Source organism: Pithys albifrons, chromosome 3, assembly GCF_047495875.1.
Source record: "Pithys albifrons albifrons isolate INPA30051 chromosome 3, PitAlb_v1, whole genome shotgun sequence".
NCBI classification, from domain to species: Eukaryota; Metazoa; Chordata; class Aves; order Passeriformes; family Thamnophilidae; genus Pithys; species Pithys albifrons.
In genome coordinates, this window is record NC_092460.1 from 10232424 (window position 1) to 10260331 (window position 27908).

General features: G+C 44.5%; 1 protein-coding gene across 6 annotated transcripts in view; it reads right to left on the reverse strand.

The window, feature by feature from the left end:
* The window catches only part of PLXNB1 (plexin B1), a 77265-nt gene that overhangs the window by 21028 nt on the left and 28329 nt on the right, over positions 1-27908 (reverse strand). For 5 of the 6 annotated variants that reach the window (XM_071550443.1, XM_071550441.1, XM_071550444.1 and 2 more), the window contains 14 exons: positions 16508-17651; positions 12841-13023; positions 12289-12417; positions 10435-10535; positions 9654-9786; positions 8835-8991; positions 5903-6011; positions 5696-5804; positions 4239-5099; positions 3997-4122; positions 2801-2923; positions 1780-1873; positions 1448-1614; positions 253-404 (listed from right to left, as the gene is read on the reverse strand). In XM_071550443.1, coding sequence (XP_071406544.1) covers positions 253-404; positions 1448-1614; positions 1780-1873; positions 2801-2923; positions 3997-4122; positions 4239-5099; positions 5696-5804; positions 5903-6011; positions 8835-8991; positions 9654-9786; positions 10435-10535; positions 12289-12417; positions 12841-13023; positions 16508-17641 — 3578 coding nt within the window. In that variant the 5' untranslated portion in view covers positions 17642-17651. The remainder of the gene's footprint in view (positions 1-252; positions 405-1447; positions 1615-1779; positions 1874-2800; positions 2924-3996; positions 4123-4238; positions 5100-5695; positions 5805-5902; positions 6012-8834; positions 8992-9653; positions 9787-10434; positions 10536-12288; positions 12418-12840; positions 13024-16507; positions 17652-27908) is intronic. The other variant, XM_071550446.1, reaches the window with a different exon arrangement.

Consider the following 27908-nt stretch of genomic DNA (forward strand, 5'->3'; position numbering starts at 1 on the left):
CTGGCTGGACTGTGGGCTCTGTATGGGCAGCATGGTCACAATATGGCATCACTGGCTGTTGCCTCATACACAACCTTATCTGTCTAAGGTCACTGCCTGAGCAACTACTCAGACAGGGACCTTACTCAGGGCACTCCCTGGGGAATGGGCAAGGCAAAGGCTACAGCAAAGGCAAAGATATCTCAGGCTGGGCCAGCAGCCAAGGGAAAAGCCAGCGCCTGCCTCTGGGAGGAGGTTTCACAGATACTCTACCTGCTAGAGATCTCATACTCTTGAGCATCTACGGCACAGGGAATTCCTGCAACAGTGACAGTTTCTGCAATGTCTTGATGTTTCTGCCCAAGGTTTGAGCCAGTGATGGTGATTCTAGTGCCACCTTCCACTGGTCCAGACAGGGGGTACACCTGCAAAGACATCCGCGCATGTGTAAATGTCACAGTATCTCAGACCTCTGCAGTCTGGCGACTGACCTACAGTACAGGGCCCTTCAACTGCCCCATTACAAAGCCTGCCTGTTTGGGTCACTGCTATTGACTCCTACTGGTTTGGACTAGTACCACGTTGCAGCCTTACCAGAAGAAAGGCCATAAAAAACACCACAGTTGGAGCCGTCTTTCTTGTACCTTGCTGTTGCCACCAGTCCCCACCCAGAGGTGATAATCCACTTAGAAGGCAAAGACTGTCCTGCTTTGCCTTCCCATTAACATGCTGACCACTCCACAGGGCATTTGTGCTGAAGAGTGGGAATGCACAAGCCAATACGTGTTACTAGTATTGAAGCAGCAAGCACCATTCCCCCCTCAGCATCAGGACGACAATGAATTGCATGCTGCACAAACGTCAAAGCTCTGTCCCTGAGCAGCATCCAAGATAAACTAAGACAAGATGCAGCACGTGGATGTCGTGTGCCACTGGAGGGAGGACAAGCTGACAGCAAAAGGGACACATGGCTACAGACACTTGTCATGTGGCAGTTAGCAAGAAACATTTAAAATAAACAGACAAAAATAATTAATTCCAGTAACCTGACATGCATTTCCCATTCTTGCTGTGTGGTTATCATTGGGTTTTGCCTTCCTTTGCCCCAGGCTCAGTTGAGCCAACCTGTTTCAGGGTCGGCTTGGGAAAGTTGGAGGATTCATCCTATGGACCCTTTCCCAGCTCCTGAATGGTTCTGCTCCTGGCATACCATTTTCAGCTTGCATGAGATACAAAAGCATCTTTCCCCACTGTTCTCTATCAGCAAACTGAAAGCCCAGTACAACAGTCTAGAATCCTCACAACACTGAGGGATCACAGTGGAACAGGACTAACTTTCTCTTTAGATGGCCTCAATGTACTATTGAGCTGCACTGTTTGCACTCTGACTTCACAATCCTTTGATTAACACTGCAGAACGGAGCCCTCCTTGTTCCAGGTGCAGTTCACCAGCAAGCAAATTACTCACAGAGTGAATGAGAGGTGCTGGACACAGGTCTTCAATTTCTTCCTTGCAAGAGCCCCTGAAGATACAGCTGGGGTTGTCACCTCCACACCACACACAGTTGTACTTTGAATCAGCTGTTTGGCAGCGGCTACAATCAGTGTGTCCCACAGAGCAGTTGTAAAAAGTCACTGCAAAGGAGAAAAATTCAGAGGTATCTGCAAACATATCCATAGGACACAGAACAATCCAGGAACTTGGCACCTTCTGCAGAACCCGCTCCTCCTCCTGCCCCTGTGACAAGTAACAGAAGTGAGGCTCTATGTTTTCCTTCTGGGAAGGTATTGCACTCCTACCATGAAGATCTGCAGCACTGTCCACTCGAAGGTGTCGTCGCCTCTGCACAAACACCACAGCGTTGAATTCAAGTTGAGGCGCTGTGTAACTGTACTGAAAGACAAAGACCATCAAGAGGATTTAATAGAGGCACAAACAAAACATCTGAATAGGCAAAAAGCATCAGCATCCATCCTGCATAGTACACAGCACATACAGCCTACACAGAGCTTGCCATGCATGAGGACAAGGCAGTGTCAACTGGGGCAGTGGCAGCACAAACCTGTCCTCACTGCTTCACACAGCCACAGTTCTGCTCTAGAAGAAGTAGCAGGCTTTGGTTCACTAAGATGAACACTGAAACTAAATGTGTGCTCACAACAACACTTGTCTAACTTCCCAACTGCATTCCTAAATGGCTAATTCCTATCTACAAGCCACTTGCTCAGAAAACTGCTCGAGCTGGCACTTATGCAATTTCAGTAGAGCTAAAGATGTAAGATTACAACTGGTCTGCAGCACTTACGTGTACAAGAGCCTATGTTGTTCTTCTTCCTTAACCCTATCAGTTTGTGAACTAAAAATGTCACCTTTGCTCGCAAATATTGCCTTAAGTAAAATTCACACATCCTCCAGAAATGTACATGGCTTTTTTAATTTTGCCTCTTTGCCAAGGAAGAAGATTGGTAGTAACAGCAGTTTTCTTTTCACAACAGAACAACCATCACAGAAGCTACAATCCAGAGAATGATGAACAACAGCACCTCAAGCTAAAGCAGGAGCAGCACAGTGCTGGCCAGTTCAGAGACAGCACTATCCCCTGCTACAGTCAATGCATTGACAGGTCATGTGGCTCAGAGTGCACAACCTTCTTGCAAGTTGAAGATACCAGTATTGCCAGGCAGCAGCATCACAGAAGAGGGCCCCTCAGTGCTAAATATTCTACAGATATTTTTGCAAAACATGCTCTTTTCCCCACAGTTCGCATTCCAGCCTGCTGTGCAAAACCAGCACCTGTGTGAATTCTGAAATGGCACTCACCTGGTTCATCTGGCAGGTGATATAACAGAGGGACCGGTTTGTTTCATCTCCTTCCACATAAGCATCCATCACCACTGTCCTTCCCTCCAAGTTCAGGACACACTCATAGTCCCACTGCTGGTCCTGCAGAGGAGAGACACATGGCACCATTTCCCCATGAGAGAGTATCAGGCTGCACAAGTGTCCTCCTGCCTCTCCAGCTCAGTATCTTTTACCAAGCCACTTACTGTGCCAGGAGTGTGCTCCTCTCATTCCCTTTGTATGCCAACTCTATGCTATACTCAAGGGCTCTCTATCCTGTCACTGCCTCCATGTATGAAAGGTAAACCAATACAAAACAAAACACCTAAAACGGAGCCATGTGTCAGTGTGGGGAGAGCTCAGCACAGAGGGAGGAATTAAAGAAGAAACAGTGAAGTTATTATGCCTGTCTGTCTCTGTGAAACACCAGCTTGGAAATGAAGAGTGGACTACCCAGATTAGAGTAGAGCATGTAAAAAACACTAAGTGTGTTTTTCCTCTCTCTCTGTCTATTTCCTGCAAATCTTCCACTGAATTGCTTGTAAAATGATAGATATGCATCTATCTGTAACCAGCTTTGCTGCTCTGAGCAGTGCAGTATGTCAGGTTTAATGTATAAAGTAACAATTAGACTGTAGACTGTGTGTTCCAAGGCAGTTGTTTGTAAAAGGTTACTAAATCATCTTCTGTCTTGAGAAACTAAGAATTTTTATCAAAGGCACACCCAAGAAACAGCTGTCAAGGGTGGTTTTCCCTACTGAAGTTTCAGGTATGACAGGAATTGCCACACTAACATGAGCAAGCCAGAAAGGAAAGGGAACAGATGACTTATCTTCAGCTTATGGAGACACAAACACTCAGCAGGGATTCAGCAGGAAGTTATCCCAAGAATACCACCTGCAGTGCAGCACAGGTGCAATTTAATCCAATCGCATGCAGATCTTCTCCAGCAGGTTGCTGCACACCTGTACTCTCCCTTTTTCTGGGTGACTTCCTACCCAGTAAATCCAGCTATGGAATTCTTTATGCACAGAAGTAGGTCCTTCCTCTATGAGAAACCTTGGCAAAGCCACAACTGTGTCTTACACATATTTTTAGAGTCCAGCGGCCAGGTTGCCCAAATAGTGCTCTGCAATAATACAGTTTCTCAATGGTGATGGTGTTGAGCTGACTACCTGGTAGAGGTGGAAGTTCTTTCCCAGCAGCGTTATCTTCCTTGCCACGTTGACTGGAAACAGTGAAGATCCCTGGATTCCCTGGACACAGGGACATGCATCTGGACCCCAGCTAGGCTCTTCATTCTGCAAAAACCACAGTGCAAAATCTCTCCTGTGTGCTGGAGTACTAGACTGGTAATTTGTATGAAAATTTCAGAGTTACAGGCTTAGACTATGAATTCCGAAGCCCAGTAACTTACCTCCTCCCAAAACTCAGGGGCATCATACTGATAATCGAGGTCGGGGTGAAGGATCCTGGGAAAGTCAGGGACATCCCTCTCTGAAGAATCACCATCACCCGACAGAAGAGTGGAAGCAGAGAAGAGAGATGTGTCATTCTCAGCCTGCAGCAAATCCATCCAGTCCTCTGTGTCCTGGAGCTCTGTGCCTTCCTCCAGCAGCCACTCTGGGGGAGCTGATGGTGGGAGCTCTGAAGCAGGGAGTTCAGTTCCTGGCAAGCCAGGAGAGACATCAGAGGCAACAGGGCTCCCCGGCACCTGACTGGGGGTCTGGGGAGATGGGATGGCAAATGTCAGTGCCTCTGTGGTAGGCAAAGCACTTGGAGGCCACTTGAAACCAGTGACAGGAGACGAAGGTGTTACAGCTGCTGCAGACGTGTGCAGGGGGCTACCCACAGGGGTGGTGGGTGGGTCGGTGTGCCGTGGCTCCTGGGCTATGGCTGGCCCTTCAGTGGGCAGGGCTGCGTGATCCACGTTTTTGGATGGGCTGGTGAGGACAGACGCAGCGGCAGAGGTTGTCTCTGGCACAGTGACAGCAGGTTTGTCTGCTGGTGGTGGTAGTGGGGATTCTGCGGCTGCCTGGAGAGAGGCGGCTTCGGTAGAGAGAGTCAGGTGTGTGTAGCCGAGGGTTTCCACAGGCTCAGTGATCGTGTCCGAGGCTGCGGAGGGCGTGACATGGATGGGCTCTGTGGGGGGTACGGTGCTTGGTCCCACATGCACAGGGGTAGTGACAGGTTTAGTGGCCATGGTTGGGACTGTGGTAGAGGACTTGGTGAGGGGAGCAGCTGAAGAAGGATACACACTTGAGGATGGGATCTGGGCCTATAGAAAAACAAGACCATGGGGTGAGAAGAGAGAAAGAAATTAAACAATGAAACCCAAGCAGAAAAACACTCTTTATCACTTTCCATAGACAAGAGGATGCTTCATCCTCTGGATTTTAACAGGAACTACATCTTATGCCATCTTCTCTTGGGATGGGACTTGGGAATGCTCACAGTGCAAAAAATGCAGCAACATTCCCTCTTCCACAGATGCCTGCTCTCAGTGCCTCTCAGAGGGAGGTCTGCCAGTCTTCATCCCCCACAAAACTGCAAGGCCACCTGTGGCAGCCACAAACGGCATCTGTTCCACCCTCCCACTCACAGACTCCCTGCCAGCTTGCTCTTGTCCCTCACTTTGAAAACACAGGATAGGACAGCCCCAGGATAAGGGTGACCTGCTTCATCTGATGGCATTTCTCCAGAAACCTGTAATATTAGGGATGCAGAGCCTCATGTCATTCCAACAGGAGCTCCCGTTTGCTCCAACAGCTTACCTCCTTGCTTGATGTTACTGACAGCTGCCATTTTACCTGAGAAGAGATCTGATTCACTGAGGTTACAGAATACAGGACTAGGATTGAGTAGGAGACGTACCCTTTCATTGTAGATAATGGTTCCCTCCTCACAGGCTGCTTTGTGGGTGCAGAGGTGCTGCTGGATGCACCAGTTACATCCCCAGAGACTGCTCACACACTTCTGGCACCTGGAACAATGACAGAAAAGCAGCTGCTAAGACAGGACAACCCAGAAAGGGGTAGCCACCCTCACTAGAACTACAGAACAGAAAAAGCAGGTGCTCACGGTGCCGATTTCCACAGCAGGGCCACTGCAGCACAGTCATAGAAAGAGAAGTCCACAGAAGCAATGAAGATGTCATGGAAACGCACTACGAGCTTTATGGTGACATGATCTGAAAATGAAAATAAAAACTTCTTAGAAATGGAGCCCCTATAAGTTTGCCATACTGTTAGGGGACACAGCACACTTTAAGAGAGACACTGTCAAACACAGAGACAGATCCTCTTCCATGTTTCCAGCATCTCAATCACTGGATTATCCTACAGACACTAAAAACAGGCTGAACAAGTTTGTCAAGAGCAGTTTGTGACAGCTCTTGCCAATCCATTGGAAGAAAGCCTAGTCTGAAGATCCTTCCATCTTTATAATTCCACTGCCATCTCTGCATTAGAGGAAGATGTAACATTTGGGCTCAAAGCTGATTGTCTTCTTTTGTCATCCAAAGGAAAATGAAACCCTTAGAACTGATGTGCCCTTCATATACTGCCTTCACCTTGAGTGCTTTGTTCTATGACCAGACTAAGAAGTGAGTCAGCAAAGAAGTTTATAAGAGACTTGTAATCTCTATTGGAACGACTGAATGCTTATCTGCTTTAAATCTAGGTCTCACATCAACTACAAGCCCCAGGATAGCCCTGTTCCCTTTGGGAAGAGACTGGCACTGTTTTCTGTAGACCAAACAGCTGCACAGATGGTCAAACTTGCTGCAGCTGATAGCATCATCCTAAAGGAGATATTTTCCATATGACAGTACTAAATCAGATAATTCATCTTGTTGTAGACAAATGCCTCCAACCTTGGAATCGGTTACTAGTTCTCCAAATAACAGGAACGTATTTCGTTTCCTGCTCAACTGCTGTTTCTCAAAGGCAGTTTGCTATAAAAATAAGTAACAAGAACCTTGTCCACTGTTCCTCTCATAATGAGAATTCAGAGCTCCTCTTGCAAGCAAGTTCCAGTCACAATAAAACAATAACATGTCAAGAATCTGTCAGGCCTAGGCTGGTTTCCTGACAGGATAGCAAGTAAAGCAGGATGCTAATAAAACTTAGTAATGAGGGGTGTATGGAAACCCGTGATTAGGAGAAAGTAAAGGGTATTCTATGCAGCTGGAGGCTGGAGTCACTGCAGCACTGCCAACCCTTATCACTGTCATAGAGGGGATTGCAGATGGCAGTGGTGGAAGGATAACACCTCCCAGCATTTCAGGGTTATGACACCATATTTATAAATATTCCTTTCTCCAAAAAGGCCACAATTTCCCATGACTGCCAATAATGCTGTTTGACAGTACAGAAGATGAGGTCAAGCACTTGCAAACTGAGAGTAAGAGTTTGTACTACCAGCTTGGAGCTCAACAGTTACAAGGGACAGATAAGCTGGTACACAAGCTTTAAAACAAAGCTGGAAAAAGGCAGATGTTTCAGTGAGCTGGGAAAAGTATTATAAGTAGGAACAGGAAAGTGCTGGTATCTAAGGTTCTGATGATATCTCATTTAAAAAACAGTGTATGAATCTGGTTACCACCTTCAAATTCATCATAGCAGAGTACAGAAGCTGTACAAAGGACTAGCAATAAAGTGAAGGAGAGAGGAAGTCTAAAGAACAGAAGAAAAAGTTGGCACAGTTAACATGGCAAAACTCTGTGCTAGGAATGCCTGTTCATTGAGTGGGAGAAGGGCTGCAGAAGCAAAAGGACAACACAAATAGATCAAATGGGCAGAAACTATCCACAAGCAAGTTTAGGCTACAGAACAGGAGCCACTTGTTAAGACTCAGAGGTGCAATATCAAAGTAATGTAGGTAAAGTGTATTGGAATAAAAGCAAGACTGACTTACAAAGGAGTTGATAAGAGTATCTTAAGACTGGAATAATGAGAACTAGACTGTGGCTTTATCGACATTGATTTTCACAACTGTGCTTAAATTCAGTCCCACATTTGCACAACTACACTAGGAAGCCAATCCTACCCACTCTGCCTGCAGTGGCAGTGCATGAAGCCCTTTCCCTCTGTTCCTGACCACTATGAATGGACACCTGGTTGTTTTGTTCCAGACAGACTATAGTAGTGTGAAAACCAGATAATATAATATTGTAAATAATGCTGAAAATTAAGGAGATTGAGATTGAATGAGTATGTTAGCTGGGTTCTGCTGTCATGTTATGCCCATGGAGATGGCTGCAGATCTGTTAGCCAGCTGCACACTTGCATGGAAAATCTGTTCAGCCATTTAGGTGAATCATGTGGAATGCTTCCCAATTGGCACCTGCCTTTTACTGCAGATGAACAAGCTCTTTGAAGAGAGCAGCTCATCAGGGCTCACACTGACAGGCTGGGTAAAATCCAATACAAAGAAGATAAACTGAGAACTTTCCAGGTCCTTTAGAGTGCCCAACCAGCAACACTCAGCCCAGCCATTGTTCACAGGCTGACTATGTATTTTCTGAGGTTATGCTGCATTGCAAATTTATTTCTAACTTTAAGGACCATGGGTCTCTTCTTGCCTTTCCTTACATATACCTCCTTCTCCCACTTCATGGATTTTGAGGAGGTTTGCATTTTGTTTGGTTTAAATAATAAAGCAGTATTTAAAAGAGTTCTCTCTCCTGATTTATGACAAAGCTGTCAAACCAGCCAACCCTCTAGACTGCATTTCAGATAATACTTAGATTTGCATACAACCCTTCAAACTGGATCTCCTTTCCAACTATCAGAATTTGGCACTGGAATTTGGCGACAGCCCAAAATAGCACAGGATGTGTGTGACACACAAGTAAAAAGCAAACAGATATTATGAGGAATGTAATGAACACCTGCTGACAGTCCACATACATTCATGGCTGTTAATCCTGGCAATCTGATGGACCTACAATGTGCTCTCTCCCCACAATGTTATCAGAGCTATCATGCTCCATTCAAAGCATTTCACTAACCTGTTCCTGTTGGCAAAGCTGGTGCTTGGCTGGGATCTGGAGAAGGACACATGATTCCTGACTCTGTCAGAACCGCTGGGCTTTCATAATCTTCAAAGTAACAAGAGTAAAATTCTTCCTCATGCAGAGAAGGTAAATCCGAGATGGCCAAGAATATCTGCCAATTCAATATTATCCAGTAAATAATTTGCCCTGGAATAATTCGCCCTCATTCCATCTAATTTTCCGGTTCTGCTTTTTCAAAGGAAGAGCCCCATAAAGTAGTTATCTGCATATACACTCATTTTCCTATAATGTCTCCTAGGACTGACTGCTCCATTCATCATGTCTTGCCATTCCCAAACTGAACTTGGCATCCTTCCAGCAGCTGACAACTTCCCCCTTTGCCCAAACCTCTAGCGAGAGACAGGTTCTTGCCACTCCTGACACAATGACAGACTTCCAATCACTCCAGCACCTTCTTAGCTTTTCTGCCAGCTCTCACATGCCAGACTGGAGCTGTAATTTTGGGTAACTCCCTTCAGATCCTCCTCACAGCAAGTGCCAGGAAGAAACATTGAAAGTACAGACATGGGCACCTTATAGATACTAAAACAAGGAGGGACTCCACCCAAGAAGCCACTACATACTCCAGAATACTCAGTAACTTAGCAGTCAAGGACATTTAGTTTTACAGGGAAAAACCCCTCAAAATCAAGTAAATTAATGGCTTGGCTGTACCAGGAGATAAGCCCCTCATGTAAGCAGACAGTGTGACTCCTCAGTTTGCAAGGGACTATCTACAAGCTTGAGTATCATCAGAGGATCATCACCACTCACATTTCTCTTTTCCTCTCTGCTGATATTGGCTGGAGTTAGTGACTGGACAGACAGACACTGCTGTGTAGAGTTAAAGCTCCAGAGCCACTGCTCACTCAATCTGGACCTCAAGCATTCGGAGCGACGGCTGCACCTGCAGGGAAACAGCAAGAAGCCCCGTGAGAGATCTGTGCAGCAGGATGAGCTTGGCTTCCAAGTGCACACTGACTGTCTCAAGCATTGCTAGTCTTAGGGAAGCTGCTGCACAAGCCATGGAAGTTCCAGCTTCCCACCACCTTCAATAATAGGATGGACTATTGCAAAAATATAGATGGGTAGGCACTCTTGAGCTTCAAGGGTCATGAACTAGTTCCTCTGATTTTCTATAGGGAAATAGAGCCAGCAAGCAGACACACACACTGGAATAAACAATGCCTCATTAAGCAACATCAGTAGGGGAGCAAGAAGTGAAAGAGTGATAAATAAGAGAGTGACCCCAGAAGAAGAGACAAGATAGTTTCTCCACATTTGAAACAAGGCCGTTTGAACTGCAGCCAGACTAAAGCCAGCCTGAAATCCACTGGACAGGAGAATTATGAGTGCTGAGCAAAGACCCATTATGCAATGAAAAGACGCCCTTTTAGGGAGGTAGAAAGAGGAATGGTAAGTTAGAGTGAATATCCCACAAAGGAATTAAAAATAAATTGAATCCAGACACAGATATAAGGAAGAGAGTAAGTAGAGACAATCCCTAAGCATTATCCCTTTAAAATCCTTGCAGGTGAACAGGGATGTATCTTACCGTCCCTGAAGGACACACCAGCCACAGTAGGGATCTTTCAGTGCCAGACAGGATTCACAGTCCAAGTACAGGGAACATTCCATTATGGGAACCTTTACTACCTACCAGAGAAAGAAATGAAAAGTGAAAACACATCACACGCAACACAGCTCCTGGATCACTGGCTTCTTATGCCTAACTGAAAAGTCTCATCATCTGCATGCTCACCAAAATAACTTCTCAATTCCCAATTTATACTTCCATAAAAACAAAGAAAAAAAAGAAAAGTTTCCAGAGCCCACCTGAATGGCCGTTTCACATCAAGCTGTACAGAGGCACTGAGGCAAGCAAAGCATATTGCTATTCATAGGTTATCTGTGTCATATTTTGCAAGGATGTAACTTTATTTAGTCATAAAACCACATTTTAACCAAATGAATTAAAGAATAGCAGACTGAATATCATCCATTCTTTTGCTTTTCTGGACTCTGTCATGTGAGATCTCTCTTGACATGTAGGTGACTGAAGCTGGAGACAGCAGCTCCAGATGAGATCTCTGAATCCATCTGCACAATTGTCCAACTCTACCTGGCAGAAGACCACAAAGCTTTGATGGATGTGTAACAAAAATCTTCTGTCTTCTAAGGGCAAATTTTACTTGCAAAACTTCTCTGCTTTAACTCACCATCCTTGCTGACTTCAGCCTTTTGCCCCCTTTAATCCGCTACTACACTTCAGCTACTACTGTCAGCTACTTTGAAATACCAACTTCTAATCCCAGACCTACTACTTTTGCTAAGTACATGATGTAATTTGCATCTCTTAATTGACAGAACAATTACTGTTAAGGATATATTCCAGATTTCCCTAATCTTCTTCCACTCATAGATTTCAACTCCTCCTTTGAAGTGTTACAAATTTTACAAGCATCTCAAAGTGTACTGGGGGAGTAAAGGGAAGCAGTAGCTTTCCAGCATGCTCTCATTTTTTGTTTGTTCATTCCTTCAGAGTAACTCAAGGACTGCTTTTCCCTTTGCTAGGAGGATCCTTTTCTTTCCACCTCAAGGAACTGATATGAGTGGTGGTGTACAAATCCTCTCAAATAAAGTATCCGTAGCTGGATTTCCTACTCAGCAGACAGCAATATCCCAAAAGCCCAAGGCATTGCAATGCCTCTTTTCCTCCAACTGCCTATGGGCACAAACAGATTTACAGAAAGCAAGAGAAGACGGAAAGGTGCCTCACATGGCTCCCTATAAAGCTTGATTTCATCTGCAAGATTGTTATTATACTCCTGGTCAGAGCACACCTCTGCTATCTGAAGATATTTCCCACACACTTCTGCTTTTTGTATGGTTACTTGCCTACAGAAGAACAGCTTTATCTCTTAACTGATTAAAAACAGAACCGCTACTCTTTTAGTACACAAAACCTCCCTTTTCTCTTTTAATCTCCTGCAAAACCAAGATGGGTCACATGTGAACCCAAAGGCTCACATTATTCTGCTCAGATGGAGATGCAGACTGTTGTACAAACAATTCCTGCTCAGCACAGTGGAACCCAGGAATTTGTGGTCCCTTGTCTTCATGCCAGCAGAGCAGCCTTTTATAGCCTGCAGTTCACATTCCTCCTTCACTGCTGATGCAGCCTGACAGACTTAGGGAAATGCACATGCAAATAGGCCACAGTTTAGGGTAACAAGGCTTCCTCCAGCTTCTGGAAAAGGCCAGTCCCCATCCCTGTAAGTCAGACTGGCAGGCAACTGCTGCCCACATAGGCTTAGCCATACACAGTTCCTGTCTCCCCAGCTCCCATCAGTAGTTTGGACCTCAAATACTTTCAGCATCTATGTGGAAGGGATTGTTTTCCTCTTACCATTGACTGGGTCATGACAAAGAGGTGCTCCTGTGACTGGTCAAACAGCAGGTCTCCACTCACCACGCTGTTCAACTGGACAGCTAATGAAGCATAGATATGTGCATCTCCCATGGCTCCTATGTACACCTGCAAGAGATCACAGCCGTGTGCAGGCAAACCATCGCAGCAGGAGTTGGGGACACCCATCCTACAACAGGAACAAGTCAGAACCACTGCTGTGGGCAAGGATTTCAACCTCCCACCAAAACCTCCCTGCAGTGACTTCAGCCACATGAAGCAAGTGCCTCACAATACCTGCAGAAACCACACAGGATGGACCAGCCCCGATGCTGGCTCAGTGTGGATGCAACCACAGGCAATGTGACCACTGTTTGGGGCAGTCACATTCTCCACAGTCAGTAGAGTGTGAGAAGAGACTTTCTGATAGCAACAATCTTCAACAAGAACCCAAACTTCATAAGGGACAAGAGAAATTGCATTTTTCAGCCCTTCTACCTAAGCATCCCTGATTAGTTTTATCCTCTGCTTTCTGTTGCACCCAGGTCATACCTTGTGCAGCCTCCCTCTGCTGTCTCCCAGAAAAGCAATGGTGTGACCATCTTCCACATTCACTGCCACTGCTGTCAGCCGGGCCTCGGTTTTCTCCAGGAGCGGGGATGCTTCCAAGGGTACCCGGCTGGCCATGGGGCTGGGAGTGTGGTCAGAGCCACAGGGGTAGGCATACAGGGTGTCCTTTTTGGGGGAATGGAAAGAAGAGGGAAATCAGTACCAAAAGATAGGCACAATGAACATTAGCACATTTAAGACTTCCCACCATCCCCTTCTACCCAAATTCCTTAAACAGGTGCCACAGCAGGGAATTCAGCTTTGCATCCCTCTAAGCCTTCCTCTACTGAGAGCAAAACCACCCATATTTTAATAATTAATTTAGGTATGTTGGCTGCTTGTACCCTCACAGAATCCTGCAGACATTTCAGCGAGTTCCTTCAGCATCAGTAATGAAATGCACAGAAACTCTTATGAAAGTTCTCCAAAGAACATTACTGGCTACACACTGCCATGATACAGCTTTGGGTAAGATTTTTTGTATTTTTCAGAACAAAACAACAATATGAGAATTTCTGTTTCCAGTGCAAAGACACTTGGTGACAAGTATCACCTCAAACAGTTCACATGTTTTTGTTGTATCAACTACAAATTAAATTCTGAGCCTAAAGTAGAATCCCAAAGCATCAGGACATATTTTGCAGTATCCTTTTGCAGACTGAATGGAGGATTGTTCACCCAACAATTATTATCTAAAACACTATTTTTTTAATCGATCAGTGGCATGTCTTCAAACAATGTGGCTTGTGTAAACACGAGAATTTCATCATGAAATCCCTTATGGATAACATTTTCACTCTCATCACCAGCACCTTACTAATTACTCTTACAAAACTGTTCTGGAGCAGCGGCCTACACCTACTCTAGTTCCCTCTCTTGCCTCAGGCAACACGGTTGAATTTAGACTCTCTGTGAGCAGGGTTACACATTCCTTCTGTCTGATGTCCGTGGCTTTGCATTTGGCAGTGCTGAGCTGTGTGGTACCATCCGGCACCAGGCAGTGGAGCTGCCCCCGTCAGAGATCAGTGATAACAGCACAACGTGGCATTCCTGAAGCATCTGCTTATCACCCTTTACTGAACCCAGGGAAAACCTGTCCCTTTCTGCCCTCTCCTCCCATTTCTCTGGGTGTTATTTTGTGGTTTGGATTTTTTTGTTGGTTTGGTTTTGTTTTGGGGGGTTCTTTTGGCATTTGTCTTCTTGCGGTTGTTTTGTTTGTTTTTTAAAAGTACTTGACTGCTTCCTGGAGAAACTAAAAGTGATCAGCAGCTTTTGACAAGGTCTATGGAAAACCCATAATAATATTTAACCTGCTGAGCTCTGTTCCCTTCTCAAATGCATTGCTATGTTAGCAGGGAAGCAAGGCTTGACACAGCAGTTCCATGTAACAAACCATGTCAGTTTAGATTAGCACAGCTTTCAGTCTGATGTTTTATTGTTTTCCTTTCAAATACTAATTCAATGATTTTCTGCACACTCGGTGTAGGGCTCTGACTTCAAACCTCAGAGGAGGTTATAACTTTTAATGATTGTTAGTTTTTTACGACCCTCTAACCTATCATTCATTTTTATTGACACATATATTTTTCTTATCAGCTCTGTCACTTGATTCTTAAGCTTCTTTCAAATCTTCTTTTTGTAACTTAAGAGATTCCTATTTCTCCAGTTGTCTAGTTCCTATAAGATTTATTAGGAAGCAGGTCACCACCAAATTTCCATGCTCCAAAGCATTAGATGTTTATTTTCAAGCTCTGTATCAATTCGGACAAATTCCGGAACGTAATGACCTCACTATGAAGGCTAATTTTTCCAACATTGCTTAAAAAACCACACACACAAGGCAGAAATATTTTTAGCCCAGCTGTGCTTGGGACTGATGTTGCCTATTTGTGATGCCAAGAACAAGTCACTTCACACACGTTTATCCACCATATACCAACGTGACCTGTGCAAGCTCTCCCTGCACCGGCCACAGCCTTGCAGGGGCTCTTTGTAGGGTGGGTAATCACAGCCAAGAGCTGGAACTGGTTCCATTCTACAGAATTAAGACCATGATAACTGTATAAAGTACTAATATAAATTTATGTAAAAGTTATTCGAATTACTTTCAGTGAATAACATTTGGCAACGTTGCAGAAAATGCACTTCAGGGATCATCCAGTGTCCTTCTGGGATGCAGCAGGTTTGGATGAAGTTGCTGCTGTGAATTCTGGTGTTCACTACCTACCTGCACACTTAGGAAACAACGGGACAAATCTACATCTATGTATGAAGAGGCATAAAAGCAAAAGGACAAGGTACGTGCCTTGAAACCTACACCCACAGAAGAAATGCAGCCTTCCCAAGCCTTGCAGAAACATGTTTCACACTTCCAATTATCAAGTGACTAAACAGCATCTACAGTGTCTCCTGCATCTCATCACTAACAAATCTCCAGCAAAGTGAACAGAAGAACTGGTTCTGAAATTCTTACAAGTTATTTTGTTTCCCAGTTTAAGAGACGGTATTGAACTGTAAAACTCAACCCCAGAGGCAGAGCTAACTAGGCAAAAGGGCATACCTTGTGCACAGGCTGGTTTGCAGGCTGAAAAATGTGAAATTAATTAGCATTATCCTTACATCCAGCACAAGCTGCCACCATTGAAAACGAGTTAAAACTGTTCCTGCATAAAATGTTCATTGACAGCAGCTTCCACTTAGCCCTGACTGGAGCAAGCTGGAGTTGGCACAGACACTTACATGTTGTTAGATACAATCTGAATGACAACCATGTGCTGAATGGTGAAGGATCAACTTTGTTACGACATTTACATATCATTGGACACACTTGTTAATGAGACACCATCCTTTGGTCAGCCCACCATGTGCTAAACCATGCAGCTGGAACCCTGGGGCCATGCCCCAGCAATCACATAGCAGAGACCTCCCACCCTGTGCACCCACTGCTCCACTGGATCAAATGGTACAGGGGGACTTTACATAATTCTGAATGAAAGATTTTTTAAAAAATGCTCACACTGGTTTGACATTTAACTCCATCAAGCTGCCCTAAAAATCACTTGTGACAAGTCCTTACATGTGGCCCTGCAAAGGACACACGGCATGGCTAAGAAATAGACAAGACATCAAGCTGGGCAATCCTTTTGCTTCCCAACTCTAACATATTCCTCCTTGGTTTTATGTTCTTTTTTGTTCCTGGGTGCCCTTGCAGGAAGCTGTTGAGAGGTGCACCTCACCATAACCCAGCACAGCCCTTAAATTCCCTTCCCAAGACACAGGTACACATACACATACTCCTCTCCTTCCCTGCAGCGCAGACCAAAAGATGACACAGATGCAGAACAACTTGAACTGCAACTTCAGTGTTCTTGCCTGGTGTTGCCATGAGACAGGTCTCAGGGCCAGGTCATACCAGATACTCTTCCCACTGCCACACACAGTCCCTCTCCCTCTGCAAGGAATTCTGTCCATATGGGACAAAACAGACTGAGTCTCAAAGCCTTTAGGCCAAACAGATTTCAACATCCCTCTGCAAAAGCAGGATGACCTCAGGAACACAAACCAACACAAGAACATGCTGTGGACCACTCACAGGTAAAAAGCCACTTACCGCTGGCAGCTGGACACAGTTGGAACTGACATCATATTCAATATATGCCACTTCTGTCCCTTCTTCTGACTTCCCATCTCTCATGTAGCAAACATCCCTAGTCCAGTTGGTCAGGCGATCCACCTCCTCCATTGCATAGACACAGAGTGCAGACTCCTCGCTCAGTTTCCCAGAGGATGCCTGCCAGGCAGAGAAGGCTGCAAACAGCACTTCTCCCTCGGTGTCCAGCTGCCCCTGGGCCAGGTCTTTTCCTGGCCGAGTGATATAGGCTGCTTGCAGGAGGCTGTATGTATTGGCTTTGCTCTGGCAGAGCAGAGGTAACTCCACATACGAATAATAATGAGAATCATCCAGACAGATGCGCGAGATGTAGGTCTTGTACTCGCGTGACTGAGACTTGAGGTCCCGCCGGTAGAATAGGAAATAGACGCTTGAGTGGTAAGTGAAGGATTTAATGAAATGGTGGTTGTACTCGGAGAGCCGGCCCACAGCCAGTTTTGCTGTTTCTTCATAGGAGAAAATGGAGTGAGAGTCTGTTGCTTGAACATCCCCTCCGAGGACCCTGAGATTTCGGGTAGTGATGGGAGGAATTCCTCCTCCCACTCCTCGGCTAGTGTACCCTCGTCCCACGAATAGCAAGGGGACCTCATCCTTTGAGTAGGCTATGAGCCCCACAGTGGTGATATTGGGATCATTGGCAGCAACGTACTGAGTGTCACCAGGGCTCTCTGGTCGGAAGAGGACGTGGTCGATGGACGTGAGGCTCCTCTTCTCACAGATTCCCTGGTGCACGCTGCCACACACGATGAGCTCCTTCTGCACTGCGTTCACCAGCAGCAGCTTGTTGTGATTGTCAGTGTAGTGTGCCTGAGGGCACTCCAGCTTTGAGACTGGGGGGAGGCAATCCTTACTGTCCAGAACTGGCCCAGTCTGAACCATGTTCTTCATCAGCAGGTCAGATGTCAGCTGAAAGAGAAAGTTGGTGGCCCCCAAATAAATGGTCCCAGACTCCAAGTCCATGGACAGGTGGAGGAATTTTGTAGTGTTGCGTGAGAATGTGACATACTGGAGTCCCTGTGGAATTGCTGCTCCCAAGAAACAGAGAACAGGAAGGAGGAATGTTCCCAGAGGCATGGTAAACACTCTGCAAGAGAGGAAAGTTTGTTATAACCCCTTGGAACCCAGAGTGAAGATAACACTCAAAATCCTTCAACAGCACTCTCATTATGAGAGGTGAGCAAAGAGAACATGAACAATCATAGAAAACAGAGCTAAACACAGTGATCTAACGCAGGACATTAGCAGAAACACCAACAATGAGAGGCCGGCAGGAGTATCACAGACTTAACTCATCCATCTCCCCACCAAGATTACAGGCACAGCATCCTCAGGAGAAGCTGCAATACTGCAAGGAACGCAACACTGAAGCTGATCACTACTCTTGTAACATCAGAAAAAGCCATAGTTAACTCGACTCCTATACAACTTAACTATGATGCTATATTGGAAGTTCTCCAGGACAGGACCACATTTCCATAGAAGCCAGCCTGCTGTATACAATATTAATGAGCAACACCACAGTAAAACAAACCACTGTCCAAGACAAACAAAACCTGCAGGACCATTGTTTAAAAAAGCTGTAGCTGAGATGCAATTCAGAGCAAACTAATAAGCCCTTTGCTCTGTATTTGATTCAGATACCCTAATTAAACCCTCTATTTGTTATCACTTATGGCTATCAACAGCCTCTTGTGGGTCTAAGGCTCTTCCACTAGTGCTTCAGAAGAAACCTTCCCATGCCATCTCTGCTACTGAGCATGACCCACCCAAACAGAACCTGGGTGCCAGGATGAGGCCTCCAGAGTGTCAGTCATAGCAGCTCACAGCCAGTCCCTGTGGGCCCCCATCTCCTTGGGCAGTTACCTGGCATGTCCAGGTGAGGGGAACACCTGCTCACTTATTGCTGCACTCTTTGAGGCAGAAGTCTCTTGCTGGCACTTATCTCTCCACAGCACTCCTCCCAGAAGTGTGAAAGGTGATTTAAACATGCCTCTTGTGTGGACAGTGCTCCATTTCTTCCCTGTCCCATGCCTCAAAGTGCAAGCAAGTTGAGATAGGGTGGGTGTTGGACAGACCCAGGGAACCACAAGACCCGTTCTGCTTCTTTTCTGAGGATATTTAGATCAACTTCTCTTGAAATCTACTGTGATCCACCCAAAGCATGCTGTGGATGGGAACAACTGCTCTGGACAGCACGGGGAACCCCCTACAACATGGTGGAAATGTGGTAATAAGTACCTGAACATTTAGATTAATGCTTTCCCCATGGAGAAATGGCATCAGCTGCAAGTACTCAATAATTTACTATGAGTACCACCTCATTTAAACTGAGAAGTAGGTGGTGATGCAGCTGTTAATCTATTTCCTTCCTTCCCTTCCTCCCTCTCACAGACAGGGTATCAAAGCTGCACAGATGCCAAGCTGGGTCAGAGGCTCCAAAGAGCTGATGAGTGCACTATCTCCTCCTCAACCGGCCTGTAATCTGCAGTGCTCATTTTGGCAACTCAGCTCCTCAAAGGCAATGTTAATTTTGTAGTTACAGTTAAGAAAACTATCATCGCTTGCCTCCTATGGGATCATCCCTCTTGGGTCTTCCTGGTAAGCTCAAAGTGCTATTAGCCCATAAGTGATTAAAGCACAGAGATGGAAAAAGATCTGCAGCATTTCAAGAGAAAACTGATCCAGTATTTACTGCAAGGCTTAATAAATTTAGGTCACAAACTTCTCACCACACAAACTGTGTCTTACACTCATTCTGTACAACACCTGGCACACGATGCACAGAAAACAGTAGCAATGCTGAGAACAATAGCTATAAAACTCCAGATCCATCTCCTATTTCCCTGCTATGGCAAAAGACCCCCACAAAAGTCTGTTTTCCGGCTCCTTTGTCAGTAAAACCAGCATCTTTGCTCTACCAAAAGACCAGTTGAGAGGATTAGTCTACTTGTGAAATCCAGCGGATGGAAGGTATTATAAATACAACACTTTATTAAATATAGGCTTTGTGAAGCTCTGGAAAAGCTCCACTTCACACGGTTCTTGTAGGTAAGTAGGTAGTGCTGTCAGGATATACCCGGGCACAGGAATGTTGGCTCTGGGCTGGCACCTTTCCCCGGAGCACAGAGCCGCTGATTCACCTCGTACCAGTGCCGTGTTTAGGCTACGTGCACACTGGGGCTTTTGTTTGCCCTGATAATGGACACTTAGTGCTTTCTGCTTCAGAGCTATGAACACACTCCGCTTCACCCAGATTGGCAAACAGCCCTGAACGAGCACTGGGGTCTCTTTTCCATGGTGGTGAGCAAGCATATTTGAGCACCTGAAAGAAATCCTGAGGGTCATCAGGACTCTTTGATCAGAAGAGGACATGATCAATGGATGTGAGGTTCCTCACAGATCATGCAGAAGAAGCCTGGAGAGGGGTAAAGCCAGTGAGTAGATACACATGGACTGAAGGAGGGGGATCTAACTGGACTCCATCACCTCAGGTTTACATCAGCAGAGCAGATCTTGCTGCAGCAAGATTTTTAATTAATCCTCACCATTTCTGTTGGAAAGAACTTGATTTAAGGGACTCCCTAACCACACAACTGTCTCTATACCTCATGCTGATGCCACAATGGCTTGTTGTGCAACTGTCTGGAGCCTCCTCAGACATTTTAAGCCTAAGCTTAAAATGCCTGCAAACAAAATAATAGGCTGATTGCCATCCAACAGCAGGAGCTTGACTATGTTGTGAACAGAGTCACACTGACATGGAGAAAAGAATCTTTGATCTGGAAGCAGCTGAGGATCACAAGACGTCATCACACTACACCACTCTGAGGAATCTGTAATCTTCTTTAGAGCTAATGCAACTTTTCTCTGCCAGCACTCACACAGTAAAATTGTCATGTGTCTCCAGGATCTATGAATCCTGAAACAGTGGCTTTCTGGCTACAGGTTGTGCCAGAGGTTGTGCCTACAAGCTGCATGACTCTGCCCTGTCCCCCACAGAGCTCCACTGACAACTGCCAGGGCAGAACTAACACACACAGAGTACCAGAACTTGAACTCAAAACTCAGCATGTGATACCACTTCCACAACACAGATCTTCTTACAAGATCTTTGATCTGTATTCAAACCTATCCCTAATGTTCCACTGAAAGCATTTTACCTACTGGAGCACCTGTACAGGAAAGAGATTGGAAAAGCAACTAGCCCTTCATTCCAGCAGACCATAATCAAAAGCAGATCTTGCTGTGGTCAAAGGTCTGACCTGTAGCTACTCTTCTTTCAGTCACCAATATCCACCCAGAAATCATCACTCTGTTAAGAGTTAGTCCTCAAAGGTGTTTCAGGTAAGAAATTGCTATCTAGTCTTCATGACTCTGGGAGAACAGAGAAAACAAAACAAAACAAAAGGGTAGTACAGCATGTTCTGCAGGCTAGTTCTAATCACCCTGCACAATGGATAAACATTGAATATAGTGCTCTTTGTTGCTCTTTGCTAAAGAGCCATTAGCAAATGAACTTGTATTTATTGCTAGGTGAGCAAACATACATTAGAAATGAGCATCAGTGTGTGGCTATCAGTAGCCAGAAGGATTTGCACCCTGAGAGAAAAAAAATGAGAGGAAAAAAGCCAGCAGGGTCTTTTAATTCCATTTTCCAAGTTGTTTCTCAAGCACGGGCATCACTGCCTTTTTTGTGCTTGCCTTTCAGTTAAGCCCATCAGAACCTCTCTGGGAGGACAGGAAGGAGGAGGATAACCTACATTTAAATTTGATGGTTTCATGACAAGCTACACTACTGAGCTCTTTATGGATTTACTGAACCGTTCTGCTTCCTGTGCTCATTGCTAGTGTACAACACAGCTGTTGCAGACAGATTGCACTAAAAGTGTGTAGCCTTTAATTAATGCTGAATGCAATTGCCAAGGCTTAAAGATTCTTTTTAAATATGCCATTTTTGATGAATTCCCGTTAAATAGGAAAATGTTCCAGACAATACTCTGAATATTGCCTCTAACTCACTGTAAAATATTAATATCCAAATGATACTTTGGAGTTTCATTTATTTAATCTGGATCACAACAGAAGGGCTAGAGGATTAGTCAGTTCTGCCACAGAACATTTATATCACATCCACACAGCAACCAGCAATATTGAAGCAATGGCACTATTTGGTTACTTGGAATTTGAAGTTAGACCGTGTTTTCTGTAGCACTATTTTTACCTCTCTGACCTCACGTATCCCTCTCAGAGACTTCACTTATTTATTAAGGAAACAAACCCAGAACTCATTTGGACACATTTTAACAGCGTATCAACACATAAAGATTATTTCAATCCTCACAGATTATTTCCCTAATACCACACTCTATCCCCCAAACACAGAAAGGTCAGTTAATGGCCCAGGTTCTAGGCTAGATTCCACACTCAACACCAAACCCAGGAGAAGTATCCTTGGAAAAAAAGTAGGTCCCTGAAATTCGCACCTGCAATTTCCACTGTATCATTTGCAGAGCCAACCCGCAGCAAGAGCATCAAAAGATTTAAAAATTCAAAGCCCCATTCTTCCATCTGCACGATGACTCTTGTGCTCCAGCACATTCAAATGGCCCAGCAGCAGGAAGACGACCACTGCTGTGTTTTCTGCACAAAACCCCTGAATTACAGCCCCTTTCTAAGCTTCATATGCTCAACAGAGACTTGCTGTTTTCTGCTGTGAAAGATGGCATTCCCCTTAAATAAATAAATCTTTTTTTGAGTCTTATTTAGTACTACCAGGCCAGTTCCCTGCTCTGTTGTTTAAGAACACTTGCAGCGAGCAGCTCTGGCAGAGATGAACACAAACCTCTGTTTTCCAAGTAAAATCAACCCCAAGGAGAATCCCGAGTCCAAGCCATCCTGTCAGAGCAGGATTGGCACAGACAAGAGAGCTCTGTTACACCAGATGTGAGTAACACCAGAGCTGATGTCAAAACTAAAAACCCCCAAAACCTTTAAAGACAATATATCAAATCTAAAATGGCAAGGAAAGGTGGCAGAAATTCTGTACTACAGATAAAGGCATTCTTAGATAAATAATGGGAAACTTGGGAAAACGATGTTTTCTAAATGCTTGGTAATTACTGTTGACCATTACAAGGTACTTTTCTGGATGAGGGTTGAAGTTATACTAAACCAATGTCGCCTAAAATATTGTCAACTTTGTGCCACTTTAATGATGCTTGTACATTTTCTTTGGAAAAACTGCACACAAAGTTTCTATGGAAATTGTAGAAAGCTCCCCTGGGGCCACATAATTATTAATTTTAGCCGTATTGGAATTAACTGATGGTAGTGGACAGGTATTTCCTCTAAACAGCTCTAGCACAACTGCACTTCACCCATGCACACATGAAAATGTGTTATAAACACTAATTTAAGCTTCCAGTACAACTGGTTAGTGAAGAGTTAATGATTAATACAGTGTTAAATAGTGAACTTTTTATAAACCAAGACAAACTACACAAACATTTACAAGGAATATAAAGCAACCACAAGCTGCTTGCTGTTAAAGATGCTTTCTTCGTAGATTCTCTGTCATTGTAAATCAAGGGTTGACTTTTAACTTTACCATCCTCTCAGGCACTGACACAATGTGAACTCAAGCACCATGGTGTTTGTGCATTTTTAGAAGGGGAAGTCAAGCCAGCTGTTAGTGTGTCAGCATCTTAACCAAAGGATAACGTTCTGCCAGTGTTAGACATTTGAGGATTAGAGTCCTTTAGGATCTGCTCCAACTCTCTGTGTAATCAAACCACAGAACACCACTAACCATAGCCCACGAGTTCCTGACTGAAGTCTCCTAGTGAAAGCAGGATATTTTTCTTACAGCTCCAAAATTACAGAAACTGCCACCTTAACCCAGCAAACTTATCCCTGAGGGTTCTTTGCCCCAAGTAAAAGGCCTTGTCATTTTGTTTAACTTTGCTTGTACAAAATCTTCCAAGTCAGAGAAGTTTCTAGTCACTTTTTGCAGGAACAGTTTGAAAATTAATCCTTCTTCTTAATCCTCCTTGGGCAAGAAGATAAAGACAGCTATTCTAACTCTGACAGAGGTCCACCTACGCAGAAACCCTGGATCCAGCACAGGCAATAATAGATGCCTAAGCAGTAGTCTAAGGGCAGACAAGCATAAGGCAATCCTTCCCTTATACATCCTGCCAGCTTTGAGCCTTCCCGAATCACAGATTGCAGCACGTGTAATCCTTTGGGTGGACGCATTAAGTAGTCTGAGCTTCCTCAGTCAGAAGTATTTATTTTTTCTTGTAGCTCTCTGAGCTCATCCTGGTTTGTCAGCACCATTTGTTTGTTTTGTTTTTTTTTTTTTTTAGGTACCTGACCTGGATGAGCTTTCCCTTTTGACAGCACCTGACCTGGGCAGGTCACCTCTTCAGCTTTCTAATGCTGCACAGGGCAAACGTTACTTTCCACAGTTCAACCCACCAGCCTCCATTTATCCACCCAACAACCTCCTGCTCCTCCAGCTGCCACATCACACGTCAAGTTTGTGTCCAGACAAATACCATCAGTGACTTAAATATTCTCCCAGATAAGTAGCTGGGGAAAAAAAATCCCATTTCTAGCCTTTAATGTGTAGAGTATATACAGAGAGCCTAGAAAGGTTTAAATCCAGCTGTAATAGAACCCTGCTCGGAAAGCAGAGCTCACTGAAGTTACACATGCAATTTGCCCTGCTGAGCAAATTCTCTGTTTCTATGCAAATCTACATGAATCTAAGCCCACCCCTCCTCACAGAAACAAATTTGTTTACAGAAGTACAAGAACTCAACTGTTGGTCAAAATACAGACTAAAATTTGGAGCAGAGAGAAACCCCTGCAGTATCCAAGAAATTGCAAGAACAGATTTCCAATTTCCAGTTAACTGTGATCCAATAGACCATCGTTTTGAATCTGTTTGATATGAACTAAACTGATTTTTAAAAAACTGTCACAAACAGTTAAGCTATTGTGAAATTAAGCTTACAATCCATATTATGATTCATAAGTAGTTAAAAGACAGGAAATAAAGAAGTTCCTTGTCAAATGAAGGTTATCAGTGAGATCTGCCAAGAATTTATTCTGCAACTTGCACTGTTCAATAAGTTCACATAAGGTCTAAGGAGATGAATATGTCCAGAAGCGGCAAATTTTATTATTAAAAAAATTCTTCATCACAATCAAATTCAGAGAAGACTGCAAAAAAGTAACAGAACTTAGGCATTTTTAAGTAACCACACAGTATCTTAGATGTCAATAAATACCAAAACCAATTAAAAATACTCTAATTACCTAAACACAACAGGATCCAAATTAGCTGCTATCAGAAAAACTTTGGAAACTCGGTAGCTCAGTTCATTAAGCAAAAAAGGCAAATATAGCCTTTGGAGTAACTAGGAAAGAAAAAATGCATTCCCACTCTGTTGTTGAATGCTGAAGGCAGTTCTGATTCCCACATCTGAAAAAGGAGACAGAATGACAAAAGGGACAACAAAGATGACCAAAAGCACAGAGTAGCTTCTATATAAGGAGAGATTGAGCAGAGCAGGAGTTTGCATGGACAAAGAAACAACCAGAGGGAAGATACAGAAAAGTCAAGAGATCTGGAACATGACATAATGTCAAGATGAAAAATGTGGAATAATTGACACCATGTCTTACAATGCAGAAAACAAGAGAGCACTCACCAAAGTTACAGACAACTTTCCTAAGCCAGTTCAAGGATATTGTCACTGGATTCAGAACATTTCAAATAACACTTAAAATGCATAATTAAATTACAGAGCTCACTGCTGTAGAATGTCATGGAGACCAAAAACATAAACAAGTTAGAAGAGGGATTATGTAAATTAAGGGAGAATAGATATGGTCAAGATCAGATGATGAGATACAACTCCTGGACAAGCAGGGCCCTAAACTGATGACGGTCATAAGCTGAGGGGCAAATGGAGTGAGAGGGGGGAGAATGAAAAAATCAAACCAAACCCAACACATTATACATGCCCTGTTTCTTACAGCTCTCATTAAGCATCTGCTTCTGGATCTTGTCAAAGGCAGGACAGTGAGCTACACAGAGCTTTGCAATTTGCCCCAGGATGACATTTCTATTTAAACATCTTCTTTATGGTACATTTATAGACTTTATTTATTTTTAAATATTAAGAATGTAACTCTAGCCCTGCCTAATCGCATATTTAGGAGGCTGAAAGCCTAACCTCACTGGCTATTTCTAAAGGCAGTATCTCTCATATTAACATTTAGATACCATCTAACTGAATCCTCACAGCACAGCACAAAAGTTACTGCACACCACAGGAAAACAAGGCCAAGGCCGGAGCCACAGTGCACAGAAGTGGCAGAATGAAGTTTCCTGCACCAACAGTCCCTCTTCCAGGAACAGCTCTTCCCTGTCTGCCCAACGTTTGATGGAAACTTCTCACTCAGATGCTGACTGAACACAGCAGATAACGCGTTTGCTGTCGGGACAGCCAAGCCTCCAGCAGAACCACGAGTGCTAAAAGTAGGCCAGGACTGTCCGTTCTAACTGGGGAGAAAGGAAAGCTGGAACATGCCAGACTATTTGGCCAGGTATTACAGAAAACCTTCATCTGGGATTTCATCACTACTTCAAACAGATGTGATTCATATTTTACCGGCCTCCACCTCAAACAAGGCACACCTTCCCAACCGCACTGCCCTCCCTATCATTAGGGGCACCTCTCCCCAGCCTCAGCCAGGATCCTCCTGTTCCCAGCTTTGGCTCCACAGGCTATGAAAGCCAGAACCCTGCTCTGCATTAGCTGTTCTACACTGATTTCTATAAAGCAGAAATGCCCAACTACTTTGTCCAGAAAGAGCCAGGACAGCACACAATCTCAATGTAATTGCTTCTGCCTTTAGAGTGTTTTGCTTGGCATATTTCCCTCCAGAAGGGAGAGAGACCTCTGCAACCAGCACACGCTTCCCCAGAGGATGGGACTGTGACCCCTAACCAAACTCTCATGTCCCAGAGGCAAAGGCCACATTCATAAGTCAAGTTCTTTTGCATCTGGTCTGGCCTTGGAGTAGCCTAGCAATAGAGGAGAGGAGCTACAAATGTCCTGTGAAACTCCTGTGAAAAAGCACCAGTCCTATTCTTGCACCCTAAAAGGAAACCCTATGGTCTCCATCCCAGCTCTGCCCTGCAGGGTTGCACAGTGGAAGGGAGAACAGGGACCAACCACAAAAGGAGTTTATGCTGCCAGTGGTGGTACAGACCACAAGCAGACACACAAGGACCACATCCCGAGCTCCACCATCCAGTTGTCAAGATACAAATGAGAAATGTTAAACACTGGAGGCCAATTTGAATAAATCCTTTCGCTCTGCAAACATTAAGCAGTGCATGGTGCTCTGTTCTGTTAAAGAGATTTCCTTGACATCCCTTGAATCTTAGATTTTAGCACAACAGCTCTGTAAAGAACTAATATGCCCTGGGAGGACAGGAAGGAATTCTCCCTAGGGTTTTTCTCCATTTCAAATAAAATTCACTTTTCTGCTCTGCCCAGTAATCTTCTGAAGAAAGAACCATTCAGCCTGACAGCAAAGTCTGCCCTATTGCTCCAAGACTGTCAGCAGTTCTGGCTACAGCCATGAATACAGGCAGCAACATGCAAATACAACTAGTGCAATGCAGCCACACGAGTAGCACCTAACCTCTCCCACACAGGAGACAGTAAAATCAACAGAACTCCACATCAGTACCACAATCTGCTTGCGGTTTGCCTTCAAACCAAGACAGGGTGTATTCTATCTTGTATTACTCAAGTCATGTTAAAGCATTATCAGAAGTGACGCTTTGATCAATTAATCTTTTATGAATTAATGCCCAAGCCTGGAAGGTTCTCACTCATCAGCTACAAACTATAAGGCTCAATAGTCTGGCAATTAAGTTACACAGGTCTGCCAGATAATGATCCAAGCTGAGGTGGCCAGACATTTTCTTCCACATCTCCAAGCCAGTGCCAAGGCTTTCATGAAGCCAAAAACAGACAGCAACACCCCATGCTGTTCAAAAAGCCTGGGGACCTTCCCCAGCTTGGGAAGCTTCATACCTACATAACACATATGAAAAACAACAGCTCCCACTGCTCTGCTGCAGAAGCCTGAAGAGGATGGGTGCAGACCTGAGAGCCAGGATCAATTTTACACCAGTCTCAACAGCTCTGAGAAATGACTGTCCTACACAGGCTGGACGTCTTGGATATCCAGTGTTTTCAAATGCAGTCCAACATGGAAAGGTGGCCCAGGAACCATCCATGAAGGGCTC